A 23903-nucleotide genomic window follows, 5' to 3' on the forward strand; every position below is an offset into this window, starting at 1 on the left:
GAAAGTGGCCACTTTCATGAGTAAATCATAAAGTTTTTACTATTTCTTTTCCATATGGGCAACTCCAGTCCTCAAGAGCTACGGTCCTGGAGCTTTTAGATGCATCCCTGCTAAAAAAACACCTGAATCAAATAAATGGATTGTTTATCGGGCCTTTGCCAAACGTGATGGCATGCTGAAGAGGTAATCCAACCATTTGATTCAACTGTGTTGGAGTAGGGATGCATCTAAAAGCTGCAGGACAGTAGCTCTTGAGGACTGGAGTTGGACACCCCTAAACTAGCCCATACAACATACTACTTTTAAAGTCACTTAAAGTCAGTTTGAACCCAAGCATGTCATCTTGACCATGTTTACATTGACTGATTAAAGATTTGTGTTAATGAGCAATTACAACAGTACCTTAAAAAAGTGGCTGAGTGTTTGCAACAAAGCTAGCTCGACAGGGACTTAAAATTACTTATGAGGTAAATCTTTCATCATAAGGCCTCAGTGTTCTTATTTGAGGTTTAGTCCTCTTAATTTGCCTCAGTGCTGTAAGCCATGTAGAAAACTTTACTTATGAACAGACACACTGAGCCACAGCTTTCTGACATTGCTTTTATTCTGAAATGCCATCTGTAAAAATTATACATCAAGCCTATGGAACTCTGGTAGTTCACAGTTTGTTTACAGTGTGATTTATTTCATAACAAAGTCTCATAAAAACAAATATACGTACATATCCGATAGGTAAAGAAGCACTTGATGCTACAACACAAACCGTATGTCATGTAGTCTAATATACTGTGTCACTTTTTTGTTTGTTTGTTTGTTTGTTTTAGACCCTAAAGGGTGCTTGCCCTCTTTGGATGAAACAATCCCCGATGTCGTCCCACGCTGAGCAATTTCATGTTAAATGAAAAGTATGTACAGCTACGAAAAGTGTGAACAAAAACATGTTCCAAAATAACCTCAGGTTGAATGAGCGTCAGTGCTGCTTTTCACATTTGTTGCTGTGAACAGGGCAGCTAGCACATTTCTAAAATAAACTGCAAGCATGAAGTCAGAGTTTGTGATGCAGGAAAAAAAAAAAGCAGCATGAAGACGGCACAATGGGAAAATAAGGTTGATTTGATTTACGATTAAGGCCTAGGCAAGCACCCTGCAGCAAAACTGCAGTTTTTCGTACCCCAAAAAAAACAAACAATGAACAGTCTCAACGCTTCACTGAATCGTGTCTCAGCTTAGTCGATAAGAGTCCAAACCCAACCCCCACCTGATCAACATCTGCCAAGTTTGCAGTCTCAAACACACTTTTTTCTCCCTCTTCTTCTGCTTCCACACATCCACCCCTCTCTCTTTTTTTTCCTTCCCACCCCTTCCTTTACCCCCATCACAGCAGGCAGTTGGAAAAAACATGGCAGCAAAACGCTGTCAGCCTGAACGCCTACACTGCCACCTCCACTCCTGCACCTCAGTGTCTACTTTCTCCTGAAGGGAAAATGGCGGAGGGGAGAATAGTGGAGAGCTGTAGTGGAGATCTAGACAAAACTGGAGAAGGAGAGAAGGGAGTGGGCGGCTGGGTGGGTGGATTTTGGCAGGGGCAGGGGGGCTGCTATAGTGTCCATCTCATGTAGGCGGTTTGGGGGATGTGGGGTGTCATGCCCACCTCGAGGGGTGTAAGCGGTAAGGAGAGACAGAGAGAGGGAGAGATGGGTGGGGGGGGAGTAGGGAGGGATGGGTGGAGGTGGCTCCAAGATCCATTTCCTTCCAGTGATCTTGTTACAAACGCATCTGCCGTCTTTTAGTCAGGCTCCCGGAACAAAGACCACCTGCGATGTCAACTCCATCCTCGCACAAAAAGGCCTCTTCAATCAGTTCCTGTTGCAATTAAAAAAAGAAGAAGAAAGAATTAAAAAAAAAAAAAAAAACGGAAAAAGAAATTAAAAATCTGTCACCCTGACAACACGCTCCAGAAAACACGTCTGAATTTCCTTCATTGCTACACACAGTGTGCTGGAGTTACACACGCACTGGTTTGAAACAAAAACCTGCCACAGCATGCCTCATTACTCATAATTATGATGAATGTGTGTGTTTGTATATTCTATCTTAGCGCTTCTATATCACCTGAGTGACGATCATAAACATTTAGGTGTGTTCTAATTATCACCTTTTAACACCTAAACCCTGCCACGAATAAAATTAATTGTTACGGAGGCGCAAATAATATTTTCATAATGAAACACCTTCTGCTTCTGCTTTTAGAAGTTCTGCAGCTTTTCTTTAGGTGTTTAATTGCACAAATCAGGATATTTGGTCAGACCCTGCAGGGAGAGCTTACGCTGATGAAGATTACCTTTAGTAGCATTCACAGTCTCGTCAGCGTTTGCGTCCTCTGCTTCTGTTGCGACACTGCACACCGATGCCTCCGTTTTCTCCTCCATCCCACCTCCTGCCTGCGACTCCGGAGGGGAGGATCCTGTTGTAGGTGGCTCTGCAGCCACACCCGGTGCAACCGGTCGCGTTCCTGTTGTATGAGCAGCGGCACTGGCAGCGGCAGTTTGTTGCAAAGACGCCTTAGTGGTAAACCAGTGTCGCACCAAGTCTGTTGTCAAACTGCTACTCTGAGCAAGTTCCTGCAACTGTGCATACAGAAGGGGAATCAAGAGGAAGGTTCACGGTTATTTTAGGTGCAAAGTGGACACTTAGATGACACATTTCACCTTTTCATACTCATACCTGCTTGCAACCCAGTTCTTTTAGAATTTAGACAGTTTTCCTTTAATGACATGTTATTGAAAATACCCTCAATATATTGCAATAATATTACATCTTACACTAGTCTAAAACGTCTTATTTGATTTTCAATGAACTCTAAAGTTTTAATATCATTTTTATATCAGTTGCATATACATGTACATATTTAGTTCATATTTATTTAGGAATCAATGAAAATCTGAAGACAGATGCTGATGCTAAATGGCAACAATTATATTAAGGCAAAAAAAAAAAGGATCAAATTTGAAGATTTTTTGCAATTTGAAAATGTTCATCAAAGATCCTGATGTTCACATGAGCCTGCAGCTCAGTTTACGTGACTCGTGAACACAAGTGTAAATTTGAACAAAAATGTTATGTTGTAATAATGAAACTCTTCAAGTAGCACTGCTTGCTTCTGTTCACACAATGCCATTTTTTTCATCTCTTTCACTTTTTTGTCAAAGCTCTTTAAAGCTACTTACAGAGATGGAGAGAGCAACACGATCAAATTTTAGCCACATGTGCAAAAAGAAAAAAAAAAATTGGTGCACTTGTAGCTATGACTTTGTTTTAGTTCCTCCTGACACCAAGAACGAGTTCTGAGAGAGATCGAGAGGTCTCACTCCTGTCCAGACAGGACATGAAGAATGCATTAAAAAAAATGAATGAATAAATAAATTTTTATTGCAATTTAGAAACAGGCTGGATTACAGTTGTTCACTAAAACGTACGTGGATTGAAATCGATTTGCAAATGCTACTAGGTGACACACTGACAGATTAATAGAAAGGAATGCATGTGTCAGAGTGGCTTCAGAGACATTTACATATATTTACTTATAAAATAAGATGTAATCCACACACTGCTTTGTTGGTGAACTGTATCCAGAATTACATCACATGATACCGTTGTATCCTGCATTTCCTTTTCTTGGTTTGGAATAAATGCATTTTACTTCATGTAAAAGTAAAATGACCACGAAACAAATAAACAAAAGCATCAATTAGCCAACATGTTTTTTTTCTTCTAAAAAGCTCAAGCTCGAGCCCTCCTGAGGTATGACCCCAGTTCTACCAATCAAATTCCAACAGACCCTTGAATGGATCCAACATTTTCACTGTTTGCAACCCAAAACCTTCCTTATGACCTCACAACATCTCCAATCAAGCACATAATCCCATATCCACTTCCTGGATTATATACAGGAGTGTATAGAAAAATGAGTGGGGTTAATTTTGTTTGAAGTGTGTTGCCAGAAAAACATGTAAATTAAAATATATAAAGCAATACTTTTGCCTTCGCAGGTCAACACTGAAAGAATTGATGGGAAAATAACACTTTAATCATGAGTAAACCACACACACCAACCAGAGGAGATGATTTGCTAAAATAGCGAATGCCCCTAACATTGATATAACAGGAAGTGAGTCAGGGTTTTTCTATCACATATGAGGTTTCAGTTATTTACACCTAAAATCCCCAAAATATCTATCTAATGCAACAGAAGCATTTTGAAAGTGGAACTCTAAAAGCCTAGTGTGACTTTCAGGAGTGACATGCCTGTATAATTAGAGGATATGCTGTCAGCTTTTATAAAAGCAATAGAGAAATCGTTTGATTCTCAGGTTCCTGTGTTTCTCAGCTACTGAGCTATAAAAAAAATGTTTGGTGCTGTTGATACCTGCGAGTCTTCCAGCCTTCCGTGGACGTCAAGGTGAGCCTGGAGGACGTGCACGTTCCCCTTCTGTAGGTCTTCCTCCAGAGCCATGTTCTGGTACGACTCCAGCCACTTCAGCTGCCCATTCTTCTGCACATAACGGCAATCTCCGAACCAGCGCACCACTTCAGGCCTGGGCAGCCCAGTGCTTGAGATGAGTTCATCGTACTGAGTGGCGCTGGGCCACTGGGTCCGAGCGTAAACTTGTTTCAGCAGATGCAGCTGGTCCGCTGTCTTCTTCCCTCGGACGCCTGTAGGTTTGGGGGAGTGAGCTGGTTTGGGTGTTGGCGTGGAGGTCTGCGATGTTTTGGGGGTGGCAGATGAGGCAGGACCCAGGGAGGATGCGGCCGTACTATCCAGCCCTTCGCTCTCAGTTTTCCCATTGGCCTCTGTCACCTTCAGCATCTTCAGATTTATTTTAATGGGGTTGACTTTTGGTTCCCCTGAACTTTCATCTCTCTGCCTCTCTTCTCCATCAACCCCGATATCCTCACCCTCCTCCTCCTCTCGCATTGCCCGCTCAGCCTCCTCTTTCTTTTTCTCAGCTGCCACTCTCTTCCTCCTCTCAGCAAACCAGCCGTGGATTTCTCTTCTGGTCATCTTGGTCTCAGACCGCAGTCTATCCACTTCCTCGCCTGATGGGTCTGAGTTCTGGGAAAAGCTGCCCTCTAGGGCTTTAACCTAACATAATAAACGCAAGTTAATTATTAGTATCGTCTTTTTTTCAATGAAGACAAAGAACTGGCATGTGTGAGATATCTGATTAATGATTTTGTTATTCAAGTTAAAAATAAAACTAGCATCTGTAACAGTTCAGACAGAGTGAGATATTTAAAGACATCATCTTTGTAGTTTAAAAAACAAAACAAAACTCTGAATACCTCATTTTACAATTTTTCAAGCCTTCCAAGACCAAAAACTAATTCACTTATTCATCTTATAAGCTGTGCATGGAAAGAAAATAAAACATATCCTCTTTTAGGTTTGAACTTTACTGTTTACATTTCACTTGCACATTCAAGATTGTTGTGGTAGTAGCAGCTAATGTAGATGAAGTCTACACCCCCGGAGACACACTATTTATCTAATTTTGTGCAGCTCCATCTGGAGCCACAAAAGTAAACTCTTACAAATAGAAAGCTGATCTCCCCTGCATTTATAAACAGACTTTGATGTGGAAATCCACAGAACTGAGTAATCACGACAAAAAACAGTGAGGAAACCTGGCCACCTGCTAAGCTTATTACACTTATATTACACAGGAAGCTTGCGTAGTAAGGCCTCACCTGGTGGGGTTCTCTCTCCTTGTAGCGGATGGCTGTGAAATCAGGTGACGGTGGCCTGGGGAGTCGGCGGGAAGGTGTGGTGGGAGAGGTGGGTGTCTGTGATGATGCGGATGGGCTCAGGGGTGCAGCGCTGTGTTGGGGAGTTTTCGCACCAGAGTTGTTGCTACTTTCTGACAGATCGATGGGGTTGGCACTGCCAGCGGCGCTTGTTCCTGGCGTACTCGGACTGCTGCCCGTTCCGGGTGTGGTGGCGGGTTTAGTCTGCGGTCCTGAGCCGGCACGTGTACCTTTCAGGTTGCGAAAGTGGTAGCGCCGGTCACTAAACCACTTGCGAACTTCTCGCACTGTGAGCCCCGTCAACGCAATGAGCCGGTCCACCTCCTCCTGGTCGGGAAACTGACACACCTGAAAACTGTCCTTCAGGGCATTGAGCTGCTCCTGAGACTTTTTGCCTTTGTAAAAGCTGGGATCCAGGAAGGGGTTGACGGGCGTCCTGGATCCCAGCGTGCTGCTCGAAGCAGATGCAGGGGATGGGGAAGAAGACTTGGAGGCAGGGGAAGAAGCCTCCTCCATCTTCATGGGTGGGGAGTCACTGGCAGAGGGGTCGACGTCATCTGCGCTTGTCTCACTATTTTTGCTGCTGCTCCCATTAGCATCTTTGCTCTTCGGTAAACTGTTGCCATTGACGGTTTTGATGTCTGTGATGTTTTTGCTTTCTGTGGTTACTTTGTTGTCACTCTGCAGCACGCTGGTGTTGTTGGCATTGCTGACATCTGTGTTCTTGGCATTTACATGCCCAGTTGCATCACCGTTGCCCTTATCGCTGGAGTCAACATTACCGCTGCTGTCTTTACCATTGACACTGCTCACCTTAGCATTACTATGACTACTGGTTCCCAAGCTGAGGTTGATCACGCTAGTTTGACTGCTGCTAAGAGCACTGCTAGTGCCCCCTCCCCCACTCCTACTACTATTACAGCTGCTAATGATATTCGTTCCTGTGCTGCTGCTTCCCACTGACCCGACCACCATGCTCACGCCTTTGTCTGCCACCAGGGCCGCTGCAGGTCGGGCCTGCATCATAGGCCGCGCTGCTGCCTGGGGCTTAGGTGTGACAGCTAGGGCAACAGGAGTACTGTTAACCTGGATACCGTTTGCCATGACCGGCTGTGTGACGATTACCCCTCCTTGGCCGACGAGAGACCCCTGCAGGATGTGAGGGATCCCTGTGGCCCCAAGTGATGCAGGCAGGACTGTGATGGTTTGCTGGGCTGGGCTGTGGTGACTCTGTGGCTGGTTGTGAGAGTTGGAAGGTGCCGTTTGTATTATGGTGTTGAACATCTTCCTCCTGGCCTCCTCTATCTCTTCAGGAGACCAGCTGATGCCTTGCTTCAGTCTCTGGGCTGTGAACCAGATCTTGATCTGCTCTTCTGGGAACTTTGTGACCACAGTCAGGTAGCAGAGCTCAGCTTTCGTGGGGTACGGAAATTTGCTGAAGGAGGTCTTCAGGAAGGAAGAGGAATCCATGGAGGCACTGTAGGTAGGGATGCTGCTCAAAGGAATCATTACCTGAGAGAGAAAGGTTGAATATCAGCCACTGATTTTACATTTAAAAATTCATAAGATTTGGATAGAAAGAATTACCTTTGGGAGATTTTCTGAGGAGGAAGTTGAGGAACTGGAGGAAATATTTGAGGAGGCGGTGACTGGCGCAGAATGATGAAGGTTTCTGTTTTGAACTACTGAAACCACCTGGAAAAAAAAACACATTCAAGAATCAGAACAAGTGACTCCAATAAAAATATATATATTTTTAAAAACATGTTTTATCTAAAAAAAAACCAAAAACCCAGGAGAAATAAAAACTGACATTTACCTGCGTGATTGGTGTCTTTAACATGGGTAATGCTCCTGAGCCATTCACTATCTGGATTGCTGAGGGAAGTGTGACCTTAGTTGTTCCATTGTGGACAATCGTAGGAACATGGGCAACGGTTACTGAGGCAGTTTCTTTTCTCTCAGTCTCTCTAGATGCAGAGATAGTGTGTGGGTCTGAGGACGCCTCATCGGAGACTGGGTGAGACACCACAATCCGTTTAGGCTCCGATTTGCCCTTCAGCATCCGCATAATTGGGGTTTTAGTGATAGAAATCTCACTGTCCTTCCCGCTCTCTGGCCCAGCCACCAGATGTTGCTCCACCACCAGCCTCCTGTCTCTCTTTCTCAGCCGCAGAGTGGTGTTCAATGTGCTGGGGTGAACCCTGGCGTTGTGCAATGCTAGGCCCTCAAACTTGGGTGCTGAAACCCCACAGCTGACACAAAAGAAGCTGGGGTCAGCACGGAAGTCTGGGTGCCCGGAGTAGACGTGATCCAAAAATAAGTTAAGGTCATGCGTTTCGAAATTACAAGGCTTACATGTGTAACTGCCTGCACCATCTTTGACTGCATCCCCCGCCTCTGGTTTGGAAGACTCTCCAGGGTCCAAGGGGCTCTGTGTGTCACTGCCAGAAACCCTTGGCTGACGGAGAGCAGGAGAGTCCTGCTCAACCTCCTCTAACGGGCGAATAATCTTGCTAGGTATCATACAGGGAGTGGACGACTTCCTTTTGCTGGCCATGGTGTGAAAAAAAAAAAATGGGGCTGGGGGTGGGAGGAGTGGTCAAATGGCTGAGAGTGAGGTGTGAAAAAGAATATGGGTTTCTCGTTGACTATAGACCAGGCATGGGGGAAGGGGGGTGGCGGGTCTTGTCCGTGGGTCCACTTGTGGTTATCACTTGAGTTTTTCGGGAAATCCTGCAAAAAGAGAGTGAAACACTGATTAGTTTGTCAATCACCAGCCAACAGTTTAGTCAAGTGGTTTGGTGAGTTACAAACACACAAAAGAGAGAAAATTTACATTTTGAGTGCAAATGAGTTGGGCGACTGAGAACAAATGAAATATCTTACTCAGCGCAGCAAAACCCAGGTCCATCTCAGCAGAGGAAAACACATCATTGCTGACGCCGTTTCCAGGTAAAATGTCAACAGCACAGGTAATAAAGGACACCTCGTGGAAAGATTGAGCTCGAGCGCTTTAAAATCCACAGATCTTGCTGCTCAAAACCTCTGATAAGAGAAACCCAGGGCTGTCTCTCTTATGAAGGCCTACACACAAGCTCACTCTGCATCTTCACTGATGGCTTGTAGAGAGAGCTCCTGTCCTACCCCCTTCTTTCCCCTCCCCCCACACAACTCGGTCTCACTTCCCCTCTTTCAGACACACCCCCAACAGAGAGGGCACATTCTGTATTTTTTTTTTTTTTAATCCAGGGCCTCTGTAGTTTAACTGAATATCTTTATTTAAATTCCTACAGCAATATAGTGCACGTAACATCTGGGCAGTTGAGCAGTTCAGATGAACAGATGTTCTGCGGAAAAATGGCTCCATCCTAACAATGGTACACACTGTACAGACAGGAATCACACCTATATAAGAATTTAAATCTTAAAACCTTCACAACACCTCTTAGATTCTTTGTCTCCATTAAGAAAAAAAAAGCTTCCTATTGGAAGACTTTTCCCTCTCCTTCCTTCCTTCCTTCGCACTGAGAGGTAGTGATGCAGTACTAGAGGACAGCTCTAGGGCAATTACTCTCCCAGTCACTCTGCCCTGACATGACACCTCATGCGCAGAGCAGCAAAAGCTCAACAAAGTTCAGCGGCTTAGAGAAACACAACAGGAAAATGCTTAAAATCTCACCCAGTCCAGCCCAGATACTTCACAAACACATCCAGTTTTCACATTTCAGCGCTCAAAAGCTTAAACCCTTTCGTGCATGCAAGCAGAACAACTCCATGCTCATATTAAACTTGGCTGGGGGGTGAGGGGATGGTATACCTTCAGATGCTTAGCCTCATTGTGCACGAGGCTGTTCACTTATGACAAGGTGAGCAGCAAGCTCGATGTCTCCATTCGACAAATCCGCTAATGATGAATGTCCTCTTTCTAAAGTGCCCACAGACACATTAGCAGATCTTCGATTTGCCATAGAAAAGATCACAGTACACTAATTCAAAACCCAGTTAACTATTGCAGGACGAGGACTGTGACCGAGCACAGGTATGCAGAGTTGACTCTCCTGCACTCAGAAGCCTACGACAACCCAGACAGAGGCGGCAAAAGCAAGTTAAAGTTCCCATCATCTGCTGTCTGCCTTAGTACTGCTACGGTAATAGTAAAATGTTTTCTGAGCAGTCTGTGAAAACATTGCTGGACTCAAAACAAATTATATCTTCTTTATTTATTGTATTTTATTTTTTTGAACAGTAAGACTGGTCCCCTCTCTTTGGATCTGAATGTGAGGGGTTAACAGGCAAATTAAGTTTGCTACTGTGGAAGGAACGTGATGCCCCTTGTCCCCCACCCCGCGTGCACCAACTTGGGCTGTTGTGCACCCCTTCGACTCCCCCTGCCATTGAGTTCTGCATCAGGGGGCACCACTCTGCCAAGGCTGGCTGGTCACATGACCGACACAAAGGCTTATGGGTGGGCAGTCTCAACCATCAATCACGTGGTTCTGCTGGGTGCGGATGGCAGGCGAGAGGAGAGGGACAGCGAATGGGAAAGGACGGTGGGGGATGGGCGAGTCGGTATGGGGTGAGGAGAGTTGTTAACTATCGTTGAGGAAGCACTGAGGTGTTTCAGTGAGGAATTTTCCTACCCGATACCCCCCTCCAACTAGCCTGCACAACCCTGCCTTCCCCCGCGCTTCAAAGCCCCCTTCTAGCTCCAAACTACAATCACAGTCCTTCCCTCTCCTCCCTCCCTGCTGAACTGCAAAAGCCCAGAACATTCAGCCAGCGGACATAACCTGGAGTCCTGCTTCAGCGCCTGCATGTGGCGTGCACACCCGTGCAGTCAGCAGGCATGTGCAAAATAATCACTAACACTAAGACACCCAGCAAAACACAATGTCAGAGCTGCTAAGTATGTAATCCTATTTCCACGACTGATCAAAAGCTGCAAACACTGACTGACAGACAGCAACTACCAACTTTACACATCACACTGTGATGGGCCTGTGAAAAATCAAAAACCACATCTGTGCGAACACAACTCCAGATAAGCCCTGGGCCTCAGCGAATGCGAAAGCAACCAGCAGAGACGCAGAGGCCTCTCTCACTCTCTTTCACACACACATACAGCCGCACACAGGTGAGCATCAAAACAGCACAAGCCCGAGCTATAATTGGCGAGTCGAAATGGGCAGCTCATGCCAGGATCAGATGAGCTCTCTGTTGACTCATGGGTGTGAGCGCATCAGCTGAAAACTTTTCATTTGAATGCCGCACATGCGTTGACTGACCATGCAGGGGACGGTGGGTTCGTGTCTGTTATATGTGTGTGTCAGCATTTGCATGTGTTGGTTTCCTGTGAGATTGAGAGTAGAGGGGGTGGGGGGTAGGAGTGGGGTGCGTGTGAGCTCTTGGTGAGTGTGTGTATGTGTGTGTGTGGCGTGTGGGGGAGGCTGGCTAAATGCCTCTGTGTGAGGCTTGTTTATCGAGGTAGTCAGGCTGCAATTTTTCCTGTGTGTGAGAGTCAGAGAGCTCTCCCAGTGACACACAAAGACATTATTTTTGACCTCACAGTTCATAACCTGTATTATTCTTAATGTCATCATTGGCTCAGCAAGGCGTGACCTCCTTTCATCCGGTGGCCTGACTCTCCTCTAGGCTGGGGATGGATCCTCTGAGCACAGACCAATAATAGCTCTCTCTCGCACGCACACCTTTGTATAGCTTCACACAAACTAAACTAGTCATCTCGTCACCTCGCTGAGAATGCAGGTGTAACACTGATGTGTGCGTGTAACAAATGTTCTCCCAGTAGGATGACGAAAAGGTGTACAGCACAGGCAGCTTTCTCCTAGTTTCCTCGCTCTTCCTCGTCTTCTTCACCCTCACTCCCCCTCCCTTTCTCAAACAGCCTCTGCTTCCCCTCCCTCCGCTTCCTCCTCTCAGAGCAAGTTTGGCCCAGGGAGACAGGTCGGCAGCGCCACTGGTGTGTTACTGTCCCCATGGCAACCACCTCCTACCCCCTCTTTCTCTCTCCTACCAGCTCATTTCTCTGAAGTACACGCATGTGGGTAAACACGCACACGTCTCCTATGCCATCCAGTCTCTGGCTCTAGCGGGGCTTGTTTGTTCCACACGCCCCTGTCAGTGGTATTTGGAGAGTCCCTGCCCTGCTCCTATTTCAGTGCCTCCCTCACGCAGTGTTCATGTCTCCCTGCTAGGTGTGGTCGCCGTCGCCAAGGCACACTACTCTCCAAAGCTGATGGCGTCTCTTCCTGTTAACTCAGTGTCTGTGAGTCTTGGTTCAGGCATCTGCCCGGGCTACTGCTCTGGGGCTCCTGTGTTTCGGCCTACAGGGCCCTAAAGTCACGCAGGGCTCCTGTAGTCACTGTAGGCAATGCAGCCATGAGCGCATAAACAGGCCTGGCCTATCTGCCAGATGCTATCCTTTCAGGAGATGACAACCTCTCGCCCCTGCGCGTTTTCCCCAAGCCCACCCTCAAAAAAATAAAAATAAAAATCCTACGCTGTGTTTTGTTCTGCCTCAAAACAAACAAACAAAAAACGACTTAAGCTGCTAACCTTCTCTCATCAATCATTTTCAGGGTCTTGTTCGCTCATACACCCCTGCTCTCGAACAACCCACCACTAGAAATGCTCACAGGTTCTCTGCAGCCCAACTTCTTTCTACTCCCTCTTCGGCTCGCACACAATGCAGGCAACAATCAGAGCGCCTCTGAGCCTCAGTGACAGCGCAGTGTCATTTTCATGTGATCCTGAGTCTCAGGTCAAGGGAGCGTGTGGCTGTGTGGGTTGTGCACGGCCGCATTGCTGTGGCCGCTGCCGGTGCATGCGTTAAAATTGGGTTGCTGAGAGGGGAGGGAGAGAAAAATGGCGGAGCACCATGCCTCTGTGCTGTCCAACCTAAAATGGCTGACATCACAAGCTGTTAACCAGCCAAGCAGAGCCAAGAGGCTGCTGCCGCTGCTGACCCAGACCTGAACGCTGTGGCTGTGCGAGTGGCTTACTCTGCTCTTCCCCAAGAACGTGAAAAGGCTCTTCAGTAGCAGATGACTCCTGTTTTTGATTTTTTGTGTGTGGCCATACTTGGTAGAGATCTGTAAATAAACTGTCTTACATGGGTCTGCGGGCACAGATGTGATGGGAAGTCATTACCTACAGACTGACACCCTCCAAGAATTGTTCAGCTTTATTAAATCATCAGCACAACATTTAATACTTAACAAGGGTTGCCAGTAAAGCATTTAAAAAGTTGTCTAAAATATGCAAAGGCACCATGGATTTTAAATAAGCGACGTACTGATTAATCCTTCCACACAAAGCCACTCAACCTGTGTCAGCTACTAACCTAAATAGGAAGAGAAAGGGAGGAGAAAGGAGGGAGGGAAACAGGGCCCAGGAGGTGGAGGTGGTAGTGATGATGATGGCAGAAGAGGAGGGGGGTAGAGTGTACTATTGACTGAAATCTACAGCCATCAGCACACCAGCACAAAGAAATACAGCAAGATAGTAACAACAATAACAATACTAATCATCACCTACAGCTCCCCTCACAGCTGATCCACGTGTGATCTGAGCAGCAGTGTGGAAAACCTGGCCCGTTTCTAAAAGTGTAAAAAGGTGAGCTGGATTAAGCTAAGTGTCCGTGCCTGGGACTCACGTGGACATCAGACACAAATTAGCGGTGTGGGAAATCTTTGCTCTAATCCCTGCAGTCAAACTCACTCATGACAACAGTGAAATAACAAATAAGACAAGTGGCTGCTAGAGAACAACAACAACAACAAACTCAGCTGGTGGAAGAAAAGAAAAAGGTGTGATTTTCATTTAAAACCAAGGTCCACACACACAGATTTTTCAAGCTAAATTAAAAAAAAAATTAAATAGATGGTAGATATATGATGGAAGTGACTGGGACTTTTAAAAATGACTCCCAAACTTCATTCATAGCACGGATTGACGGATTGGAAGAAATTTTGGAAATTCAGCGCATTGTTTACAGGACATATTACAGGATTTTTTCCGGGTAAGCGGGTGGGGGCTACAGTGCACCCTGACAACATCTAATTGGCGCTAATTTGGTGATTAATCGGTGATATTCCGCGAAAATAGGAGGTACAATAAGAGTCTGCGCTGCAATGTTTCGGTCCCTGAGCGCAGCAGCGTCAGATATTTCCGAAAAATGATGCGTGTTCATCTTCCGCTCAAGTTAGGCGGAGTGAGCCCCAACTTAAAGGGCTTGTCTGCATTATAGGTTTGAACACTACGACCAATTCATACCGGAGAGAGAGGAGGAAAAAAGGTAAGCCGTGCCCCCCTCCAAGCTTTTAAAAAAACTACTCTCTCTACCACCCCCCCAGGTTGGCTGTCGCCATTTTAAGCAGGCGACATGCAGCTGGCCAGCGCCGCTGAGCCACAAGCCCGTAAAGGTAAGACAGCTCGCGCACAAGTTTAGGAAAGGTGAACACTTAAGTAAATGCGTATCAGTGAAGCACACTCACCTCGCTTTGTCGGAGCTCAGCGTATGCATCGCAGGTATTAAAAAGTTTACACTGGTGCGGGTTCAGTGGAGCCAGACACGGACGGGGTCGGCTTTGGGCTTCTCTGATGGTAACTTATAGGTGTAAGGACCCCTCTGACAATCGGCCGCTGATAATAATAAACGTGACTGGAGCCGGACCGGTCCCCCCCTCCCTCTCACAACAACAACGGCCCCTCTCTTATTTTTTTGCGCTTGTTTATTTCGAGTGGCTCTGTGTTACAGCAGGCAGTGAAAGGGGAGGAAAATACGACGGACGTACCGAGGGAAGAGGCAGACACGTGACGCCGACGTCACTGACGGTGGAATTGGCGTGAGAGCTCGAGCTCCGCCGAGCACAGAGTATGAAGTGACTCACGTATCCCGTACTGACTTTGACCCCCTACGCCCCCTCCTCACCCAGCAACACCATCACCCCACCCCATCCCATCCTATCTACACAGGTGGGGGGTCCGTGTTTGAGGTTTTGAAAGGGTCACAGCACCGTTAACCGTGCACGGTAACGGTTACAACACATCACACCTGTCCCCCCTCCTCTCCTCTCCTCTCCCCTCCCAGGTGGGCTAGCCGCTCTTAAAGAGATAGAGCCAAACGGGTGCATGGCAAAAGGTTAATAAAGACTCACAATAAATATGAATCTGCTCTTAAAGCTCCATTCAAACATATTAAACACCCACTACAGTTAGACGTGTTTTAGTCCACGTGACCTTTTAGCTGTAATTACGCAAATCTCAGTTTACATAGCCTGCAATTTATGGATTTCACTGAACGGGCAGTTATCTGTGCTGTGAGAGTGGCGAGCTTTGAAGCTGAGTGGACAAATATTTAAATTTGCCGGGTGACCACTCAAATGACAGTTTATTAAGTACAGGTGAGGTAAAAGCTAATTTCTTTTCGTCAGGCTGCTGTATAGTCTTCCTTTGTTCACAACAATGACTATAATAATAATGACTTTGACTTTGCCATCAGCTTTGACTTTAATAATAAAGTTTAATAATAATAACTCTTTATAGCTTCAAAAAAAGAGTCAAAATAAACAAAAGTATATAAATAAACAGAAAGGCTAGAAATTAAAGGCTTTGGTGAAGTGATGAGGTGCTGCAAAGCATACTGAAGGCTCTGTTCCCATAGGTTTGGAGGTTGGTGCAAGGGATTGAAAACATTTGTTATATAAAAGGACAGAAACCAGCATATCCTCTACATTGGTGTTACAATTCAACTGCAACATAAACCACATCCTCAGCTGGCCCAGCACTTGAGGCAACTTTAAAAGAATTTAGTTTTGCTGCCTGTTGCATTGTAACGGGTATTTTGTTAAACCTGAGAGCTTTCCATGCACGTTGGTGAACTCGCATCACAAATCCCTAAACTGACTAAAGTAGAAAGACAACCAAAACCCAGGAAAGTCAGAAATGCTCACAAAATGGACCACAGTGCAAAGCCAGTCGGCAAAAAGCAGCTGCATGGGAGCATCACTTTAAAGACATTCGTGTAAACTCATTTGTAGCTGATAAAGCAGATAAAACACATCATATAGTATTCTAGTGTTACTGATTTTCCATTGGGCCCTGTTTGTTATATGTATGTTCAGTAAGCTTCAAATTAAACACGATGTCACATCCCCCACATCTTTCTGAATGAGTCACTGCTCGGTGGGTCAACTTAAAAGAGTCAAAGTGAAATTCTCTTAATGGTTTTCAATAGTGCAACAAATAAACTGTAGCTAACATTAGAGACCCATTAATAATATATTGGAGTCACTAGTCAGACACATTAATCAATTATTTTGCCAAACTGCTTTATTTGCAGTGACTACATTAGTTGTTCAGCTGACATACGTATAGAGGAGATGTTTAGGAGTGAGGGCAGTGCACTTGTTGACCACATTGTTTAACACAATCTTGGAGTGTGAGAGGATGCCGGAGTGCGTGAGAAGACGTGTGATGAGACAGATTTTCAAGAATAAGGGTGATGTGCAGAGCTGTAGTAACTACAGAGCTGATGAGCCACAACATGAAGAAATGGTAAAGAGTTGCTGAAGCTAGGTTAAGAAGGTGATCAGTGAGCAGCAGTATGGTTTCATTCTGAGAAAGAGCTCCACAGGTACAATGCTTGCTTTGAGAGTGCTGATGGGGAAGTACAGAGAAGGTCAGAAGGAGCTGCACCACCTTTGTGGATGTAGACAAAACATAAGATAGGGTGCTGAGAGAGGGGCTGTGGTACTGAATGAGGGAGTCAGAACTGGCTGAGAAATACGTGAGGGTGGTGCAGCACACGTATGGGGACAGTGAGACACTGCTATAATGTTCACAGACAACATTGTGATCTGTAGCGAGAGTAAGGAGCAGGTGGAGGAGAGCCTGGAGAGGTGGAGGTATGCTCTGGAAAAAAGAGGAATGAAATTCAAACAAGATAGAATACTTGTGCTAATGAGATAAAGGTGGGTGTAACAGTAATGATGCAAGGATCAGAGGTAGTGAAAGTGAAGGAGTTTAAATACAACCACCCAAACTAATACACAGTGCACAGGAGAGGTGAAGAAGAGAGTGCAGGCAGGATGGAGTGGGTGGAGACAAGACTAGGGGTGATTTGTGACAGAAGGTTTGCAGCAAGATAGAAAGAGAAGGTTTTCAGTATGTTAGTGAGACCTGCTTTGGTGTAGGTTTGAAGATAGTGGCACTGACAACAAGGCAGGAAGAAGAGATGGAGGTGGGGGGTGAGAAGGGAATGGGGTTGGACATGATGAATATGTCAGAGGGACAGCTCAGGTTGAGCTGTTCGGAGACAAAGTTGGAGAAGGCTTGGACATTTCCTGATTAGAAAGAGTGGATATAGGATGCAGGATGTGGAGTTCCAGGCTCGAAGAAAAGAGTAAGACCACAAAGATGTGTGGGTGTTGCCTAAGGACGGTAGAGATAGGGTGAAATGCAGGCAAAAGGAGCAGCCAAAAGAACAAGAAGAGGAATAAACTATTTTACACTGATTAATTGATTAATCGAATAAGTCAGTTTAGGTTAAACAATCACGATTACTGTAGTTATCATGCTATATGTTGGGGTTGCTATGAGATATGACTTGAACTCAATGGGGTGAAGCTCAATCAAAACAAATGAAGCCCTCTGCTGGACAGTATAGAGAAGTACCTCTATGACTGTCAGAGCAGCCAGTGAGAGAAGTAAGCAAGCATCCATTCATCAATTTGTCAGCTAAAAAACTCATATTACATCAGTTATTACAGTTAAGTCACACGTCTGTGAAGGTTCTCAGTCATCCAGGTCATCGTAGTCAAAGGAGCTTGCAAAGAAAAGCGTCTGGACTTCTTTATGCACAGGGGAACTAAAGAAGTCCAGACGCTTTTCTTTGCAAGCTCGTTAAGTCACACATTATTTCTGTGATTTCATTTTTTAATCAAAACATATAAATCTTGCAGCTTGCTTGCGGTAAATGCTATTTTAGGAAATCTCTGCATAGGCTATATATAACTATGGATCCCAAACTTTTTTTCTAACGACCATTTTTTATGATGTATTATTTATATAACAAGCTGGTGCTAGAGAAGAAAAAAAAAATCCAGGATTTCACATGAGAGAAAAAAAAAAAGACCAAAAACCCCCTCTTGTAATTATTTTGATACCTTGGAGAAGTCCTGACACAGCATGCAGGGAAACACCTTTCTCTGTTTTTATACATGCTCACATCCACTGAAGCGCTTTTGATGTTTTCTCACTACAAGACATGCAGAACACTGTCCTTATTACTATCCCCTAGTTTTGCAATATACTTCAGAGCTGCCACAGTTCTTCAGCAAACAAGAAAAAGCAGCGGTCTCACAGACCAAATGAAAGGTTGGCTTATTGAGATCAACAGATCAGTTGATTAGTCATTAGGTGCCACTCCATGAGCTAACATGTGCTATTTGTGGAAGTCTCTGATGTGGAGATCTCTGAATAATCATAGGATTAAGGAAAATAACCATGGAACCTTTTTTATGCAGCTTACATAAAAATACACCTTTTTGGTCTTCATAGCTGCATGCCAGTAATTTATATACTCTGAATTTTTTGACTTTTTGTCAACATTACAACAGTGATTTTCAAGGAGGCGTATTTGTACTCTGGGGGTACTTCTGCAGTTTCAAAGATCCATCCACCCATTTTCTTCTGCGTATCTGAAGTATCCTACACAGGGTATTCCAGCTACAATTTTCCATTCCTCCTGGTGGCTTCCAAGGCTTTCCCAGGTCAGACGAGGACTATAATCTCTCTGGGGTGATCGTGACTCAAGAGTTGGCAGTTCATCTTGTAATTGGAAGGTTGCTGGTCACCCAGCTCTGACACTTCACCTGTTGCCTACAGGTGGTGCCAGTGTCCAGCAGCCTCGCCTCTGTCAGTGCGCCCCAAGGCAGCTGTGGCTACAATGGAGCTTGCCATCACCAGTATGTGATTGGTTGAATGACTGAATGTAGTGTAAAGCGCTTTGGGGTCCTTAGGGACTAAGTAAAGTGCTATACAAATACAGGCCATTTACCATTTAGATTTCTGATTTACTTTGAAAATAAAAATGACTAAACCAAGTCACTAAAACCAGATCTCAAAAACCAAAGGAGATAATAAATAAATGGTTGAAAGAATCAGCCCAGAATAATAGCTTAAGTTAGTTAATACTTCAACGTCTAATCAGTGAGACTTTTACTTGGATAAACAAAAGGTAATAATAAGATAATTACATATACAGTTCTGGATAGCTTATCAATATAGATGGCAGATTTAACTGTAATAGAAATGGAGAAGCTGACTAAATATAATAGATGCCAATATATGTGTCAGTTTCTGAGTTTCACCATCAGAGGTCGCTGTGGAATTTATAGCGATTCCGAGGAATAGCGGCGCAGAAACGTCGCACTCTCTGATTGGCCGTCGCTGGCTGGGTTCAAACGATATTACGCATGCTCAGACTCCCTTTTACGGTTAGCTTCTGAAACCTGTCAGCTCAGCGAAGCGTAGATTTTCTTAATACCTTCAAATACTTCCTAGCACTTTCTGCCTCCGGTCGGAGAAGAACAGTGAAATCTACCTGTAGGTGTCACCGAGCTTGGAGTGTAACTTTTCCACGTGTGTCGCTGAAAGAAAGCGCAAAGAATGACGAGCATTTCAAAGCGGAAAGAAGAAAGTCATCTAGTGAATGGAGGTGTAAAGCAGTCCACATGGAGCAAAGCCTTCAACAGTAACGCTGTTTGGGAAGAGAAGGTCAGTCAGTTTGTCCTTTTTTGTTATGTTAGTGCTCTTGTTGTTAGTCGCCTCAAAGTTGTGAAAGCGTGTAATGTGGCAGTCATGGAGGTATGGCTGCGAAGGATTAATCTGGGCTAGCTGTCAGATCTAAAGGGAGTAGAGTTAATCGTCTTGGTGATTTAGCCCTACTTTCAGATATTGCTCTTGTTTGTGGTTATTCATAACGAATTTCATTTCCTAATAAATATTGTTAGCCTCTCAAAGTCTGACTGATATATTGGTTGGTCGATAATATCACTGACATGCCCCTATAAGAGAATTTATTTATACCACTAAAATGTATTTATTTTAGTGGTATACTCAGTACTGGATGCAGAACATGTAGCTGAGTGTGTCAACATACAGTGCTGTATAGACAAAGGTAACCCGAGTAAATACAAAATGCAGGTTTTAAAAGATGAGTTCATTTATTAAAGTGGAAAAAATAATCCCCCCCGCTACATACCTAATAAGAATCTTGACAGTCTGGAAAGGTTTACAAAGCCATTTATAAGGCTTCGGGATGCCAGTGGACCACAGTGAGAGCCGTTATCCACAAATGGAGAGAACCTGTGGTGGCCCAGTGGTGAGCCTTCCCAGGAGTGCTTTGTCAACTCATCCAGGTGGACACAAAAGAACCCAGAACAACGTCTAAAGAGCTTCTGGCCTCGCTTGCCTCAGTTAAGGACAATGTTCATGATTCCGCAACAAAAGACTGGTCAAAAATTGCATCTATTGGAGAGCTGCTGATTAAAAAGAACACAAAGGCTTGTCTCACATCTGCCAAAAAGCATCTTGATGATCTTCATGACTTGTGGGAAAATATTCTCTGAACTGATTAGACACAAAATCTGTTACAACTGGCATAAAACTAACAGGACATTTCTTATAAACATCATACCAACAGTCAAACATGGTGGTGGTGGTGTGATGGTCTTGGGCTGTTTTGCTGTTTTAGGACCTGTTAAATAAAATGTTTGTTTTATTCCACAGGACGAGTTCTTAGATGTGATTTATTGGCTCCGACAAATTATTGCAATTGTCCTTGGTGTGATGTGGGGTGTAGCACCACTAAAAGGGTTTCTGGGAATAGCCATGTAAGTATTGTGTACAGCTTGTCTAAACCTGACATCTTTCACTGACCCTTTACATATCCTGTTGTACCAAAGGAAACACTGAAAAGCTAACATCTTTGTGTGTTTGTGTGCGCTTTTTAGATTCTGCATTATCAATGCTGGCGTCCTGTATGTATACTTCAGCAGCTTTCAGCAGATCGATGAGGAAGAGTATGGGGGCACGTGGGAACTCACCAAAGAAGGCTTCATGACATCTTTTGCCCTGTTTCTGGTGGGTTTAGTAATGTCTTTCAAAATGTATAAACTGTTGAAGTATAACAAAACTTCTTAGACTTTCAAAATAGGCTATTTTGGTTCCTGGTGTACATGCATGTAAATTCATGTTAGATGTCACATTGGGTTAAGCAAGGGTAGCACATTTGTAATATGTTAGCAGTTCAAGGATGGCCCATTTACCTCTAGAGAGCTGTGTCAGTGGAGGCAGTGTACAAAGTATGTGCTGCCGTTGATCCGTCAGCCAGCCACAGAAATTTATGAAATTCAAACATACAAAGAGCTGAAGTGAAACGGAGTGTTAAAAGCATCCACTGTCTGGGCTTTTCGTGCTGTTTTTATTGATCTTTTAAATTTTTTTTTGTGTTTCTTCCATTCCCAATGAACGTAACACTAAAATGCAAAACTGTTACAAATAGGATGAAAGATTAAATCTTTAGTGCAGTGGCACTTTGGTGTCGCTGGAATTTGTTGAAATGCATAATTGTAAATAAGTGTTCATCAAGCAATTACACTAACAGTGCCTGTAGTTAATGACTATCTTATATGATTAATATGTAGCTTGCAAAGGCGAGCAATAAATATGTATTCATTAGTGAATAGTTTGATGTTCTTTGTCATCTCGCTATATACAGTGATATGATAAATATAATAAAAATAATATTTTGTTATATTTATTCTAATTTAAAACATCATAAATGAACATGTGTGTTTTTTATACACGAGGAAGGCGACAGGCTTTTTCCACAGGCCTGTAGGGTGGATTTTTGCTACTACACATAATTATGTTAAATTCTTTTTAGTTTATTGCTTCTCAAACACAGATGAACACACAGAGAAGTACTTTTTCAATTCTAGACTGCCCAGGAGAAAGGAAACCTCTGAGTGAAATGCAGTGAAACTTTAAAAGTTTACAGTTGGTTGATTTTTAGATGAGGACCAGATGTTAAACTGCTACTACCAAAAACACCGTCACCTTAAACCTCCATATTCTCTTTTTTTTTCCTCCCCCTTTTTCCCCCCCCCTCCCCTGAGTTTTTATTTCATTTACAGATTTTTGTGATCCATCACATTTCAGCTCTTTGTCTAAAGCTTTTTAATTGTTTTCTTCTTATAGTATTTGATATTAATTTTCACCCTACTCTCTGACATGTTAGTTAATCAAATAAAAACAAACAAACAAAAACCTTCCAAATGCCAAGGAAGAAAATCCAGGGAAATATGTGCTCCTTAGTAGGGATGGGGTTTTCTTGTGTTTTTTTGTGTTTTTTTTTTTTTCTTCTTCTCTAAATGCATTGTGAGATGTAGTTAAGGTGGTTTTGTAGATGTTTTTTCTGTTTTTGAAGAGCAAAAACCCCAAACAAACAAAGAAAAAATACCACCTCATTGAACTAGGTCCTTTTTAGATTAAATATCTGGCACTGTGGCTCTGAGTACAGACACTCAGGAGTGTAGCTTGATGTTGATGGTTGTTTGAATTCTCTAAAATATTTGCCTGTCCGACATCTGACAGCAGATTCATACGTGTGTGTAGAAACCACAGTTTTGCAGGCAGGGCAATGATGTGCTATTTATAGTTTCTCATATGCCAAGCACATGACATTCTTTCAAATGGTCCAAATCAGGTGACTGCATCACAAATATAATAGTTTCAATATGGAAACAAAGATTCTCATCCAACTTCATTGTGATATTCCCCCAGATATGCAGTAAATCCAAACGTATTTACAAAGAGCAAGTTTCTGTTAAAATTCAATCCAAATTTGTGATGGTTATGTTTTAATTCTGTGTATTAAGCCTCACAGCCCTGCAGGAAGTTTGTTTTGGAAAAGAAGAGAGAATATGTGCTGAGAACCATTACCAGAAAATTTTGGTTTGTTGCCAAAGTGCTTGCTCATAGGGGGTCATGTGATTGCTGGGTTTTTCTCTGTATGTATTATTGTAGGGTCTACCTTACAACATAAATACATGTTCTTGTGAGAGATGAATATGATACAGTGTGAAGGTACCAAAAGTTCTGTATTACATCAGTGTTTTTAAGGCTATCTGATGGTTTTCTTCAGCTCAGTTTGAAATTTGTCAGCTCTGAGGCCCACGCTTTGATTGTCAGTGTAATCACATCTTTTTCTCTCTCTCTTGATCAGGTGGTGTGGATAATCTTTTACACAGCTCTACATTTTGACTGAGGAGGAATCTGTAAGACACTAAAAACATTGAACATTGCTAAAGTAAATTGTCAAGATACAAGAACTCAGTGGTATGGGATTATCAGTGCTACTACATAAAGTATGACTTCTCAGTGTGCAGTGCATCATGGGAATTGTCTTTGGAAGATCCAGGAAGAACACCGCAATGAAAATGTTCAAATACTGTCTTTCTTTTTTTTTTTTGAGTTTCTATTGAAGGCATATTTGATTCATTCATTTCCTTCAACACTTGTCTGTTAAAACACTAAAGGCACAGGAAACCATTTGGTTGAATCGGTATCAATTTTTGTAAACAGTAGCTTGATGAGCGACATGAACATCAAATTCGGGGTGAAGCGGAAACGAATAGCGAGCATGGCCACTGTTCTCGCGGGTTATTGCTCACGGGCTGGCCAGTCAGGTGACAGGTGCAGGACAGTAAAAACAGCGTGTCATCATTTAGTCGAGAGGGTTCAATCAGTCCACGGTTGAATGTTAAATGTCTCCTTTTATTTCAGGGACAAAAATCCACCATACCGGATGAACAGAAGTACTAGTAAAAGATTCAATCTGTGGCTTCACTGTTAATCCCCCAATCTACCTTATGTATATTTGTCTCTTTCTTTTTTTTGTTTTTTTTTTAAGATCTTAGCTGCCTTAAAGTACAGCATATTACAGCTTACTGTTATGGTTACCAGCTACAGTATATGTATGTCTGTATTTTGAAGGCTGGAGTTAT

General features: G+C 43.7%; 2 protein-coding genes across 3 annotated transcripts; one reads left to right on the plus strand and one right to left on the minus strand.

Annotated features, from left to right (window-relative positions):
* Window positions 1-586: 586 nt before the first annotated feature.
* Window positions 587-14864, minus strand: zhx3 (zinc fingers and homeoboxes 3). 2 transcript variants are annotated; one of them, XM_005940253.2, is made up of 7 exons: window positions 14325-14864; window positions 7625-8541; window positions 7393-7500; window positions 5749-7317; window positions 4427-5143; window positions 2342-2627; window positions 587-1863 (listed from the first exon to the last, which is right to left on the minus strand). In XM_005940253.2, exons 2-7 carry the CDS (start codon window positions 8363-8365, stop codon window positions 1853-1855), a joined length of 3432 nt encoding a protein of 1143 aa, XP_005940315.1. In that variant the 5' UTR covers window positions 8366-8541; window positions 14325-14864; the 3' UTR covers window positions 587-1852. The 2 variants fall into 2 exon arrangements, with proteins under 2 accessions (XP_005940315.1, XP_005940316.1); XM_005940254.3 differs by lacking the exon at window positions 14325-14864 and adding an exon at window positions 8695-8931.
* A 4423-nt stretch (window positions 14865-19287) lies between these two features.
* On the plus strand, window positions 19288-23364 carry rab5if (RAB5 interacting factor). The gene is made up of 4 exons (XM_005940252.2): window positions 19288-19608; window positions 20623-20726; window positions 20847-20976; window positions 23123-23364. The coding sequence occupies exons 1-4, from the start codon at window positions 19501-19503 to the stop codon at window positions 23162-23164; spliced, it is 384 nt and encodes a 127-aa protein (XP_005940314.1). The 5' UTR covers window positions 19288-19500; the 3' UTR covers window positions 23165-23364.
* Window positions 23365-23903: the final 539 nt, after the last annotated feature.

Source organism: Haplochromis burtoni, unplaced genomic scaffold (assembly GCF_018398535.1).
Source record: "Haplochromis burtoni strain Fernald_Lab_line unplaced genomic scaffold, NCSU_Asbu1 Contig_287, whole genome shotgun sequence".
NCBI lineage: Eukaryota > Metazoa > Chordata > Actinopteri > Cichliformes > Cichlidae > Haplochromis > Haplochromis burtoni.